The 12,210-nt window shown below is 39.2% G+C and overlaps 1 protein-coding gene across 1 annotated transcript; it reads left to right on the top strand.

The window, feature by feature from the left end:
* The first annotated feature begins 5,777 nt into the window (after positions 1–5,777).
* On the top strand, positions 5,778–12,210 carry LOC111186611 (cytochrome c oxidase assembly protein COX14-like). Its single transcript, XM_089923137.1, has one exon. The coding sequence runs from the start codon at positions 8,935–8,937 to the stop codon at positions 9,169–9,171; it is 237 nt and encodes a 78-aa protein (XP_089779263.1). The 5' UTR covers positions 5,778–8,934; the 3' UTR covers positions 9,172–12,210.

The following is a 12,210-nucleotide window of genomic DNA, read 5'->3' as shown; positions in this document are numbered from 1 at the left end:
TTTCAAATGGATGCCAGACTCGGAGTATACAAATATAAATAAGCTTCAACCCCTTTTCTCAAAGAACTCAGTCTAGTGGGTACTGCAGACAGGAAAAGAAATGATTTCAGTGCATCACAGTAAGCACTGCAGAGCACTGAGGGTGGCTGGGCAGCAGGGAAGGCTCCTTGGACAACATGAGATGAACCATGAGGAAAGATTACGAGTTCAGGGTGGGGTGACAAGGTACAGACAGGTGTGCAGCAAGAGCACAGCACCACAGTTTTAGAGAATGCTAAGAATCGCAATGGGAAATGAGGCTGGAGAAAAGAGGCGGAGACTTGAACCGAAAGCTTATTTGGTAGGTGATGGGGAGCTGCCGAAGGGTTTAGGCCAAGAGTGGCATTACCAGAATTGTATTTGACCACAATAACTTTGATGAGTTGGTAAGTGGTGAATTGAAGAGGAACAAATTCAGAAACAAGGAGACCAGTTAGGCAGCTCTTGTTAATGACATGCTGACTGACCCGGGTCACAGGTGGTACAGATGGAAAGGTGGAATGGTTTGGAAAATAAGTAGGATGTCAATCAGCTGGATTTGGTCATTATTGGATACACATGGAGAAGGAGCAAGGAGTCTGTGCTGACTTCCAAACTTCTGGCTTCGGACCGAGAAGCTGGTGAAGCTTTGAGCTCAGGGGCAGGACATGTTTGTTAGGTAAGACAAAGTTCAGTTTTGGACTAGTTGGATGCATTTTAAAATTTACTGTCCTTTCTCTTTGTTACCATCCCATCCATCCCTTTTTCGTTTTTATACAGTTTATTCTCTAGTGAAACAAATCAAGACATTTAATCCTTCTTTGTTGCTAGCTCCAACATTGGTTTCTCCACCCCCTGACTTTCTTCATCTATTCTTGTAATCCTTTTGCTGTTTTCTTGAGGTCTTTCTCTTTCAATATAGGCCATGAGTTTATTTTTCTTTGTGTAATCCTAGAAATAATAGTTCATGCCAAAGCCATGACAAAATGGGTCTGAATCTGAAGACACAGATGACATCTGTGATTTTGCACACACATGTGTTTTTGCAGAGTTAATGTCTTAGGTACTGTTGCCTTTCTAGGGTGAAGGACAGCTATGACCCTTTGAAGCAGTAGGTTTGTCACCAACTTCCTGGTGTAGGTAGTTGCTCTGCCATTTATGACGGTGGTTAATTATCAGCCAGAGAGAAAGATTCCCCTCCCCCACCTTTTTTGGCCTTCTGCTGAATCGATCAAGTTTTACTTGATTATTTTCTTCTATCGTTTTGAAAATTATACTCTATATGCTTCTACCAATTAGCCTTACATTTTCAACTCATGTGCTTAAGCATATTTTTCTAAAACCATATAGAGGTAAGCATTTAGTTGAAAGCAATGGAGCCAGGATTTGAATCCTAGCTCCACACAGAGTGGTGTGTGAGTTGGGAAAGTCACAAAATCTCTTGATGCTTTAGTTTCTTTATCTGGAAAGTGGAGATGATAATAATGCCTAACTCACAGGGTTGTTGTGAGGATTAAATGAGCCAAATACATATAGAACACCTGGCAACAAGTGATAGGTTGACTTTCCAAGTTGTTACTTTAAACTATAACTTTTGAGAAAATAGATGATATAGATGAAAATGTTGGCATAAATGCAAAAGTATGCAGTAAATAAAATAAAATAGTTTATTCTTTAAATCTGAGGACTTTTCTTGCTTATTATCCTAATATTCCATTTGGATTATATTTACTAGCTTGGGACATCCAGTTGGATTGCTGGCATCCTTTCCAGTGTGCTCAGGGGAAACCTCGGGGGAGAGAGGTCATTCTCACTGTTAACACTATAACTTGGCCTATAGTGTTTTATTATTTTTTTAATTTAATTTTTATTTTATATTGGAGTATAGTTGATTTACAACGTTGTTATGGTGTTTTAAATGAACAAGAACCAGCCTTTGATGTTTATATTGAACCCCAGATGGTCCCATTTTTCTTTTTAATAGCTGAGTTAGGGATGCACTGTACAAGACCAGTTCATTTTTTTTTTTTTTTTTTTAGCTGCGTTGGGTCTTCATTGATGCACGCAGGCTTTCTCTAGGTCCCCTTTTTCTGCCTTTGACATTTGTGTGGTACCTAGAGCTGTGATATTCATCTCATAGCTACGAGGGAGCCTGTTCATAAATAGAGGTGGCAAAGAGAAAAGATAGAAAGAATCTTGACCCTTGATGATGTCACTGACCCTGAAATTAATCAACCCTGGAGCCTTGTTACCTTCAGGCTTCTTGTCATGTGAGATGATAAATCTCTTGTTATTTAAGCTATTTTTAGTCACATTTTCTTTTCTTTCTTTGTTTTTTTCTTTGGCCATACCACATGGCTTGTGGTATCTTAGTTCCCAGACCAGGGGTCGAACCTGTGCCCCATGCAGTGAAAGCGTGGAGTCCTAACCACTGCACTGCCAGGGAATTCCCTAGTCACATTTTCTATTACTCACAGTTGAAAGCATCCTGAAAATGTAAAATATTACATGTCCCATATTCTGTTTCATAAATTATTATGGGTTTATTATCAGTATTTTAAAATGATTAATATATCAATACAAATTTTAAAATTTGTCAGTTTTAATTTGTAACATAGCAAATATTAATAGTTACAACCTACATAAACAAAACTTTTGGGGTCTTTAATAATTTTTAATAGTGTAAAGTTTCTAAGACCAAAAAGTTTGAGAACTACTGTATATATTATTTCATTATACAAATATACTACATTTATTTTGGCTGTTTTCATACTGTGAACATCTAGTTTGTTTCCAAATATTTGCTATTATAGCAAATACCATAGGACAGTTTTTAAAAGTATTTTTAAAAGCTTTGTTATGGAACGCTTCAAACATATACAAAAGCAGAGAGAATAATATAATGAACCCAATGTTTCCATCACCCAGATTCAACAACTATCAACATATGGATAATCATATATCATCCAGACCCTCCATTTTCCCCATCCAGATTTTTTTTTAAATTTTATTTATTTATTTAATTTTGACTGCGTTGGGTCTTCGTTGCTGCACACAGGCTTTCTCTAGTTGCGGTGAGTGGGGGCTACTCTTCGTTGTGGTGTGCAGGCTTCTCACTGAGGCGGCTTGTCTTGTGGAGCATGGGCTCTAGGTGTGCTGGCTTCAGTAGTTGTGGTGCGAGGGCTCAATAGTTGTGACTCGTGGCTCGCGGGCTCTAGAGTGCAGGCTCAGTAGTTGTGGCGCACGGGCTTAGTTGCTCCGTGGCATGTGGGATCTTCCTGGACCACGGCTTGAACCCGTGTCCCCTGCATTGGTAGGTGGATTCTTAACCACTGCGCCACCAGGGAAGTCCCAGATTATTATTATTTTTTTTTTTTGGCGGTACGCGGGCCTCTCACTGCTGTGGCCCCTCCCGTTGCGGACCACAGGCTCCGGAAGCGCAGGCTCCGGACGCGCAGGCTCAGCGGCCATGGCTCACAGGCCCAGCCGCTCCGCGGCATGTGGGGTCCTCCCGGACCAGGGCACGAACCCGTGTCCCCTGCATCGGCAGGCGGACTCTCAACCACTGCGCCACCAGGGAATCCCCCAGATTATTTTTAAAACAATCCCAGGCATCATGTAATTTAATCTGTAAATATTTCTGTATATTCCTCTAAAAGATAAGAATGTTTTAAAAAACATAACCACAATACCTTATCACACCTAAAAGCATTTTAACACTTTCTTGATATTATTAACTACCCAATCAGTGTTCACACTTCACTGAATGTCTTATTTCTTTTTTAGTACAATTTGTTTGAATCAGGGTTTGAATGAGGTTTACGTGTTATAGTTGTTTCATAGGTTATCTTAAATCTCTTTTAACCTATGGTTTTCCTCTCTATCATTTAAAAAATCTCCTTTGTTTCTTGTTGTTGACAAAACCAGGTTATCTTCCTATACGATTTCCCTGTAGTCTGCGTTTAGATGATTGCCCCTGTGATGTTGTTTGACATGTTCCTCTGGCCCTTATGTTTCCTGTAAACTGGTAATTAGATCTAGAGGCTTGTTCAGATAGAGATTCAAATTTTTTCAAGGAAGTGTGGTAAGACTACATTATAGGTGTTGATGTGTAATCCCATTAGGAGTCTAATTGGTGTCTGATTGTCTCTTTTTTTGTGATGTTAATAGAAATGCCTATATCCATTGGTATATGATGGACTGAAAAATGATAATATCTGAGTTCTAATATAGTCCTCCTCTGTTTCTATCTGAAACTCTTATCCAAAAAAAGAAATTTCTCATTATTTGGTTATCCTGAAATAGAGATCATATAAGAAAAACAGAAAAATGCTTGATTTTACCCCCCCTTTATTTACTGGTTTAAATAATAAGTTGGCTCCCTAGCATCCTCCCAAGGTGAATAATGATACTTTGTTTCATATTGTTTAAAAGGACTGACAATACCAAAGGGTTGTTGTGGGGATGGAGCAACTAGAGCTTATACACTGCTGGGGGGATATAAATTGTTATAACTACTTTGGAAATCTGTCTTATGGTATCTTCTGAGGCCTATATATGACCCATCTAAACCATTCTATATAGGCAGCCGAAATGAGTGCTATATCCACCAAAAGATATGTATAAAAATGTTTATAGCAGCACTATTCATAACAGCCTCAGACTGGAAACAACTAACCTGTTTATCAACAGTAGAATGGGTAGACAAATGGAGGTATAATCAGAAAGTGGAATAATACATATCAAAGAAGAAAAGAACAAGAGATTGCCATACACAGAAACATGGATGAACCTCACAGATGTAATGTTGAGTGAAAGAAGCCATACACAGAAAAGTATATACTGTATGATTTCATGTATATGGAACTCAAGAATAGACAAAACTAATTTATAGTGATAAAGGTCAGAATAGTGGTTATCTTTTGGGGATACTGTCTAGAAGGGAGTGTGAGGGTTTTGGGGAAGATGTTGGGGAAATGTTCTTGTAGCTACTAGAACTTACTATATGCATCAATGTTATGCTTCAACAAAAAGATTTTTTAAGACAATATAAGAATATATATCTGTATTGCTTATATGCGTAAAGACATTCTGTAAGAAAACACCAGAAACTAATAACAGTGGTTTCGTGGGGATGGGATGGATGCTGGTGTGGAAACTGGACAGAATGGGTCAGGGCTGTGTGGGAGACGTTTTTCCCATGTAACCTCTCTCTTTTTTTAAATTGATATAGTTGACATAACATTATATTAGGTTCAGGTGTACAACATAATGATTCAATATTTGTATATATTGAGAAATGATCATCACAATAATTCTAGTTAACATCCATCACCACATATAGTTACAATTTTTTTTCTTATGATGGGAAATAACCTTTCTATATTTAAAATGTTTTGAGTTGTATGAATATATTATTATTTAAAAGTTGGTTATCTTGGGACTTCCCTGGTGGTCCAGTGGCTAAGACTCCACGCTCCCAATGCAGGGGGCCCGGGTTCGATCCCTGGTCAGGGAACTAGATCCTACACTCACGCCTCAACTAAAAGATCCTGCGTGCCGCAACTAAAGATCCGCATACTGCAAGGAAGATCCCGCACACAGCAACGAAGATCCCATGTGCCGCAACTAGGACCCAGTGCAGCCAAATAAATAAATAATTTAAAAAGTAATAATTATAAAAAAAATTTTTTTTAAAGTTGGTTATCTAGTAGAATCCTGTTTCCAAATGGATCCATCTCATTTTTGTCATGCAGGCATCTATTTCCCAGCCTTTTGCTCTTTTTCCAACGATCATGAAATCTGACGTATGGAACAATTATTGGGAAAACTGACATTTTTGCTTTGAATGTTTACTAAAAGTCCTAAACATTGAAGGCTCAAATATTCTACAAAAGCAGCATATTCAAATGTCAAATTGTTATAGATATGTTACTTATAGGAAATATTATATGTCTCACCCACTCTTGCTTTTGATACCCTGCAAGTACTGATTGAATTTGTCCCATTTGTCCTTGATAATAAATAAAATTAGCTGGAGTAGAACAATACTGACTACAAAATCTTTTCATTCTTTGTGATAAATGATTCCTCCCAAGACAGGACTTGTCTTGGTCAAAGTGCAAATACCCAATTGTAGACATCTTTAGAGTATGTGTGCCCTAGAGAGCAAACGGGTCTCAGTCTTCTAAACAACCCTCTCCCCTACTGACAGTGATACAATGAACTTGAAGGGGCCCATAGCAAAAGGGACACTGAGGACAGAGCCAGATAGAGTGAGAAAAAAGCACAAGATAATTTCACAGTTGGTTCCACCAAGTAGAAATAACCAGTGTGAAAGTGATAAATTATAAAGATGGGGAAATTAGCCTAATCCATTTGCCAAAAACAAACAAAAAACCCCAAACTCCCAGCAACTTCTCTTGTCACATAGTTAATTAAAACTTGAACAAAAATTAGTCTTAGTGTATTACCCCCTTGAACAAACATCATGATCCCTTTACAAATCTTCAATGGCATACTTTCCTTTGTTTTTCCTGAGAAACACCGTGACTCCCCTTCTTTTCAAATATTTATTAGACCTCTTTTCAAATGTATTTGATCAGAATCCTCTTTTCAAATAGTCTCTTTGAATTTTGATTACTTTTAATAAGGTCCACCTTCCCCACCCCTGCTGAACATCAGACATTTTATCTTCCCTGAGTGTCAAGAGACCCCTATGCCCTTGCTCCCAAGACAAATCTTGAAAGGGGTTTGAGGTCTACTCAGATGTAGAATAAAGCCTGTAATTTTGATGTGTTAGGAAATGGGGTTTGGGATATTTTTACCTCTTATAATTCCATGGGTTGTCTTAGATCAACTGGGTGGTTGGGATCTGTTGCACTTGGTGTTGGCTGATGCTATGGTGTGAGTGTTTGTGTCCCACCAGAATTCATGTTGAAATTCTAACCCCCAAGGTTATTAGGAAGTGAGGCCTTTGGGTGATTAGGTGCTAAGGCTAGAAGTAGAATGATCAGGTGTAGAGAATGCATTAGGATGTGCAGGATGGGGGTGCCGCTAACCCCCTGCCATAGAGTGGGCTGTTTTCTTAAAACTATGCCTATAGCCTGGCTATGCTGTTTACCAAACTTCCATGTAAATAAAGGAAAAATATAAATGTAGACAAAGAGGAAGAAGACAATTTTAAATGTTTGAGTAAATCAACAATAGAAGGATAGAAGATGTGGGATTAAGAATAAGTGTCTTGGGGGCTTCCCTGGTGGCACAGTGGTTAAGAATCCACCTACCAGTGCAGGAGACACGGGTTTGATCCCTGGCCCGGGAAGATCCCACATGCTGTGGAGCAGCTAAGCCTGTGCGCCACAACTACTGAGCCTGCGCTCTAGAGCCCGCGAGCCACAATTACTGAAGCCCACGTGCCTAGGGCCCGTGCTCTGCAACAAGAGAAGCCACCACAATGAGAAGCCCACACACCGCAATGAAGAGTAGGCCCCGCTCGCCACAACTAGAAAAAGCCCACATGCAGCAACGAAGACCCAATGCAGCCAAAAGTAAATAAATAAAATAAATAAATTTTTAAAAAAGGAATGTGTCGGGATTCCCTGGTGGTGCAGTAGTTAAGAATCCGCCTCCCAATGCAGGGGACACGGGTTTGATCCCTGGTCCAGGAAAATCCCACATGCTGAGGAGCAACTAAGCCCATGCGCCACAACCACTGGGCCTGTGCTCCAGAGCCTGCGAGCCACAACTACTGAAGCCTGAGCATCTAGAGCCCATGCTCAGCAACAAGATAAGCCACCGCAATGAGAAGCCTGCGCACCGCAATGAAGAGTAGCCCCCACTCGCTGCAACTAGAGAAAGCCTGCGCACAGCAACGAAGACCCAATGCATCCAAAAATAAAATTAAAAAGAATTTTTAATTTTCTCTTCTTCAGAGAAAATTTGGAATTAAAAAAATATATGTTCAAATTCCAGTAGTGGGTCATCCTACAATGTATCTGACCTATTGTCCTCAAAACAGTCAAGGTTGTCAGAAACAAGGAAGGTCTGAGAAACTTTAATAGCAGAGAGGAGTCTAAGGAGACATGACAACTAATTATAACGTAGCATCCTGGACCAGAAAAAGACATTAGACAAAAACTAAGGAAATCTGAAACAACTATGGACTATAGTTATTAATAATGTGTTGATGTTGGTTCATTAATTATAACAAATGTACTGCACTAATGTAATATGTTAATAATAGGGGAAACTGGGTATGAGGTACATGAGAACTCTCTGTACTATCTTCTCAATTTTTCTGTAAATTTTAAAATGTTCTAAAAAATAACGTCGACTAAAACAAAGTTGTTTTCTTTTTCCTTTTTTACCCAGCAGTAACCAAAATCTTATACAGAGAGGAAGTATTAGGTAATCAGTGATGTACTATGATCATTTTTACCTTGAGATTGAAAAGGCAACAGAAAAGTTGAAAGTGTTTGATTAATGAAGTTTAAGCAAGTTTCTAAAAAACTAAATTGCTCAAATGGCAGATTTGTGAATCTGGGGTTTCTTTTTTGTTTTTTTTTTTGTTTTGTTTTTCCTTCAGTACTTGGGCCTCTCACTGTTGTGGCCTCTCCAGTTGCGGAGCACAGGCTCCGGACGCGCAGGCTCAGCAGCCATGGCTCACAGGCCCAGCCGCTCCGCGGCATGTGGGATCTTCCCGGACCGGGGCACGAACCCGTGTCCCCTGCATCGGCAGGCGGACTCCCAACCACTGCGCCACCAGGGAAGCCCTGGGGTTTCTTTTAATTCAAATAGTGTAATAAAGGCTCGTGATCAAGAAAGACTTTGACATCTACAAGAGAGACTAACTTCTAGACTTAATAAAATTGCTCTGGGCAGCCACTGCAGGCTCCAGCCTTGCTGCGGGGGGTTATGCTACGTCTGGCCCGCGGGGCCCTAGCTCGCATTGGGAGCCGAATCCTAGAGGGGGACAACATGCCAACTGCCAAGAAACTGGCTAACATTGGCTACAAGACCTTCTCCTCCTCCATGATGCTTCTCACTGTGTATGGGGACTACCTCTGCAGTGCCCGAGCCTACCACTATTTCCAGCCGCCCAGCTCCCAGTGCCAAGCTGCAGAAGAACAGAACACCTCGGGAGTCTTGTAGAAATGGGGGGCTTTTTTCCTTGAGCAGAGACGCCTGAGGCATGCTGTGGAAGGACCTCACCTGTAGTCATTTCTGAGTCAAGAGGACTAGGGCTTTAATGGTTTTCGAATCCTGCTGGGAAAATGTGCCCATGTTTTCTCTGGTACAGCCAGTTTGGAGAGGCTATCGAATCATAACAGGAATAGGAGGGTGAGGCACACTTACAGACATTAAATATTTTGCCAAAAAAAAAAAAATTGCTTCGAATCAGAAAGAGTGCATTTATGGGAAATAGTGCTTATTTATGAAATATGTTTCTTAAAATTCAAGTCACATCATTGATGCATGTTTTTTTTCTAAGTTTTTTCTTCCCCAAAGCAAAAAAAAAAGCAAGAATAAGTGTTGGGTTCTTCAGATGATGGTGATTTATTATCCCCTTTTGTTATCCCCCTTTGTATAAGTTAATGAGACAAATTATAATGAAATCAAAGTGTTTTTTAACAGTTTCTAAACCTAAAGCAGAATATTACTTTTGCCTTAACAAAGGTTGAGAGGAGACTAAATCTAAGAAACTAGAAATAAGGTTAAAAAAAAAAAGGGGGGGAGGAATAAATAGAAGTTAAAAATAATGAATCAATATGTGAGATATTTGGAGCCAAAAAGCAATGACACAAAATGGATGAAATTTAAAATAAAAGAGCCAGAAGCCAATAAACTTTTGAAAATAAATGAAAAGATTAATATTTAATAAAAGTAAAAATTTAATAGTATCAGAGTTGTGCTCACATATTTATGTACAAATATGCCCATCAATGCTATGTATAAAAGCAGTAGGTTGTCCAACAATAAGAAAATAATTGCAATGCTTATATAAAAAGGAAAAATGTATAAGTATTAAAAGTCATCTTTTTGAAGATTATTGAAAGACATTGCAAAATGTTCATAATAAAAATGATATTAAGTTTAACAAAGTGTATATACACTGGTTCCAATTTTTTTAATTATAAAATAGATATGTGTTTTCTCAAAATGCTAAACACAGAGTTACCATATGACTCAGCAATTTCACACCTAGGTATTTACCCAAGAGAAATGAAAACATATGTCTATGCAAAAACTTATACATGAATGTTCATAGCAGCATTATTCATAATAGCCAGAGTGGAAACAATGCAAATGTCCATCAACTGATGAATGGATAAACAAAATTTGATATATTCATAGAATATAATGTGATTCAGCAATAAAAAGGAATGAAATACTGTTACATGCCACAACATGGATGAATCTTAAAAACATTATGCTATATATATGGAATCTAGAAAAAAAAAAAGTGGTCATGAAGAACCTAGGGGCAAGATGGGAATAAAGACACAGACCTACTAGAGCATGGACTTGAGGATACAGGGAGGGGGAAGGGTAAGCTGGGAGAAAGTGAGAGAGTGGCATGGACATATATACACTACCGAATATAAAATAGATAGCTAGTGGGAAGCAGCCGCATAACACAGGGAGATCAGCTTGGTGCTTTGTGACCACCTAGAGGGGTGGGATAGGGAGGGTGGGAGGGAGGGAGACGCAAAAGGGAAGAGATATGGGGATATATGTATATGTATAACTGATTCACTTTGTTATAAAGCAGAAACTAACACACCATTGTAAAGCAATTATACTCCAATAAAGATGTTAAAAAAAACAAGAAAACCAAAAAACATTATGCTAAGTTGAGAGTAGCCAAACACAAAAAAATACATATTGTATGATTCCATTTATACGAAATGTCAAGAAAAGGCTCATCTATAGAGGCAGAAATTAGATTAGTGGTTTCCAGGGACTAGGGAGTGGGGAGTAGGGAGTGACTGCAAGTGGTAGAGGGTTTCTTGTAGAGGTGATAAAAATGCTTTAAATTTAGATTGTGATGATGGCTGTGCAACCACTATATATATGTCTGTATATACACACACACACATATGTATGTACATATATCAGTATATATAGTATAAAATATCAGTATATTTCAACAGTTTTTCTCTCTAGGTGGTGGAATCATGAGAGATTTTGTGTTCTTTTTTCTTCATTTTCCAAATTTTCTACAATGAAAAATGCCATTTAAAACAAATAAATGAGGGAATTGGTCGCCTCCTCCTGCGGGATCGAAAAAGGTTGTATTTAGGTTTCGATCAGTTAATAGTATGGTAATTCCGGCTGCTAGGACGGGTAGTGATAATAAGAGTAAGACCGCTGTAACTAGGACCGATCACACGAAGAGAGGTGTTTGGTATTGGGTCATAGCGGGTGGTTTTATATTAATAATAGTTGTAATGAAGTTAATAGCCCCAAGGATTGAAGACACGCCGGCTAAATGTAGAGAGAAGATAGTAAGGTCTACTGAGGCTCCCGCATGTGCTAGATTTCCTGCTAGAGGGGGGTACACAGTTCAGCCTGTACCTGTGCCGGCTTCAACTATTGAGGATGCTATCAGTAGCAGGAAGGAAGGGGGAAGCACTCAGAAGCTTATGTTGTTTAGACGAGGGAAGGCCATGTCAGGGGCTCCAATTATTAAGGGGACTAGTCAGTTTCCGAATCCTCCAATTATGATAGGTATCACTATAAAGAAAATTATCACGAAGGCATGGGCTGTTACTAGTACGTTGTAAATTTGGTCGTCTCCGATAAGTGAGCCAGGTTGACCTAATTCAGCACGAATCAACAAGCTTAGACCAACCAGTACCTACTATTCCTGCCCAGGCACCAAATAGTAGATATAGAGTACCAATGTCTTTGTGATTGGTTGAGAATAGTCATCGGTTTATGAACATAGGTAAAATGGCCGAGTAGGCATTAGACTGTAAATCTAAAGACAGGGGTAGAGTCCTCTTTTTGCCAGGTCCTGTGGTGAGTAATCATTTTGAATTGCAAATTCAAAGAAGCAGCTTCAATCCTGCCGGGACTTCTCCCGCCTTTTTTTTCTCGCGGCGGGAGAAGTAGATTGAAGCCAGTTGATTAGGGTATTTAGCTGTTAACTAAAAGTTCGTGGGAGATGTATCCCTCCAATCTAGT

The sequence above is a fragment of the Delphinapterus leucas genome, chromosome 13, assembly GCF_059928025.1.
Source record: "Delphinapterus leucas isolate spDelLeu-1000000601 "Yukka" chromosome 13, BTC_Dleu_Yukka2, whole genome shotgun sequence".
Taxonomy (NCBI): Eukaryota; Metazoa; Chordata; class Mammalia; order Artiodactyla; family Monodontidae; genus Delphinapterus; species Delphinapterus leucas.
The sequence above is the reverse complement of the archived record's forward strand: the minus strand, read 5'-3'. Positions and strand labels throughout refer to the sequence as shown.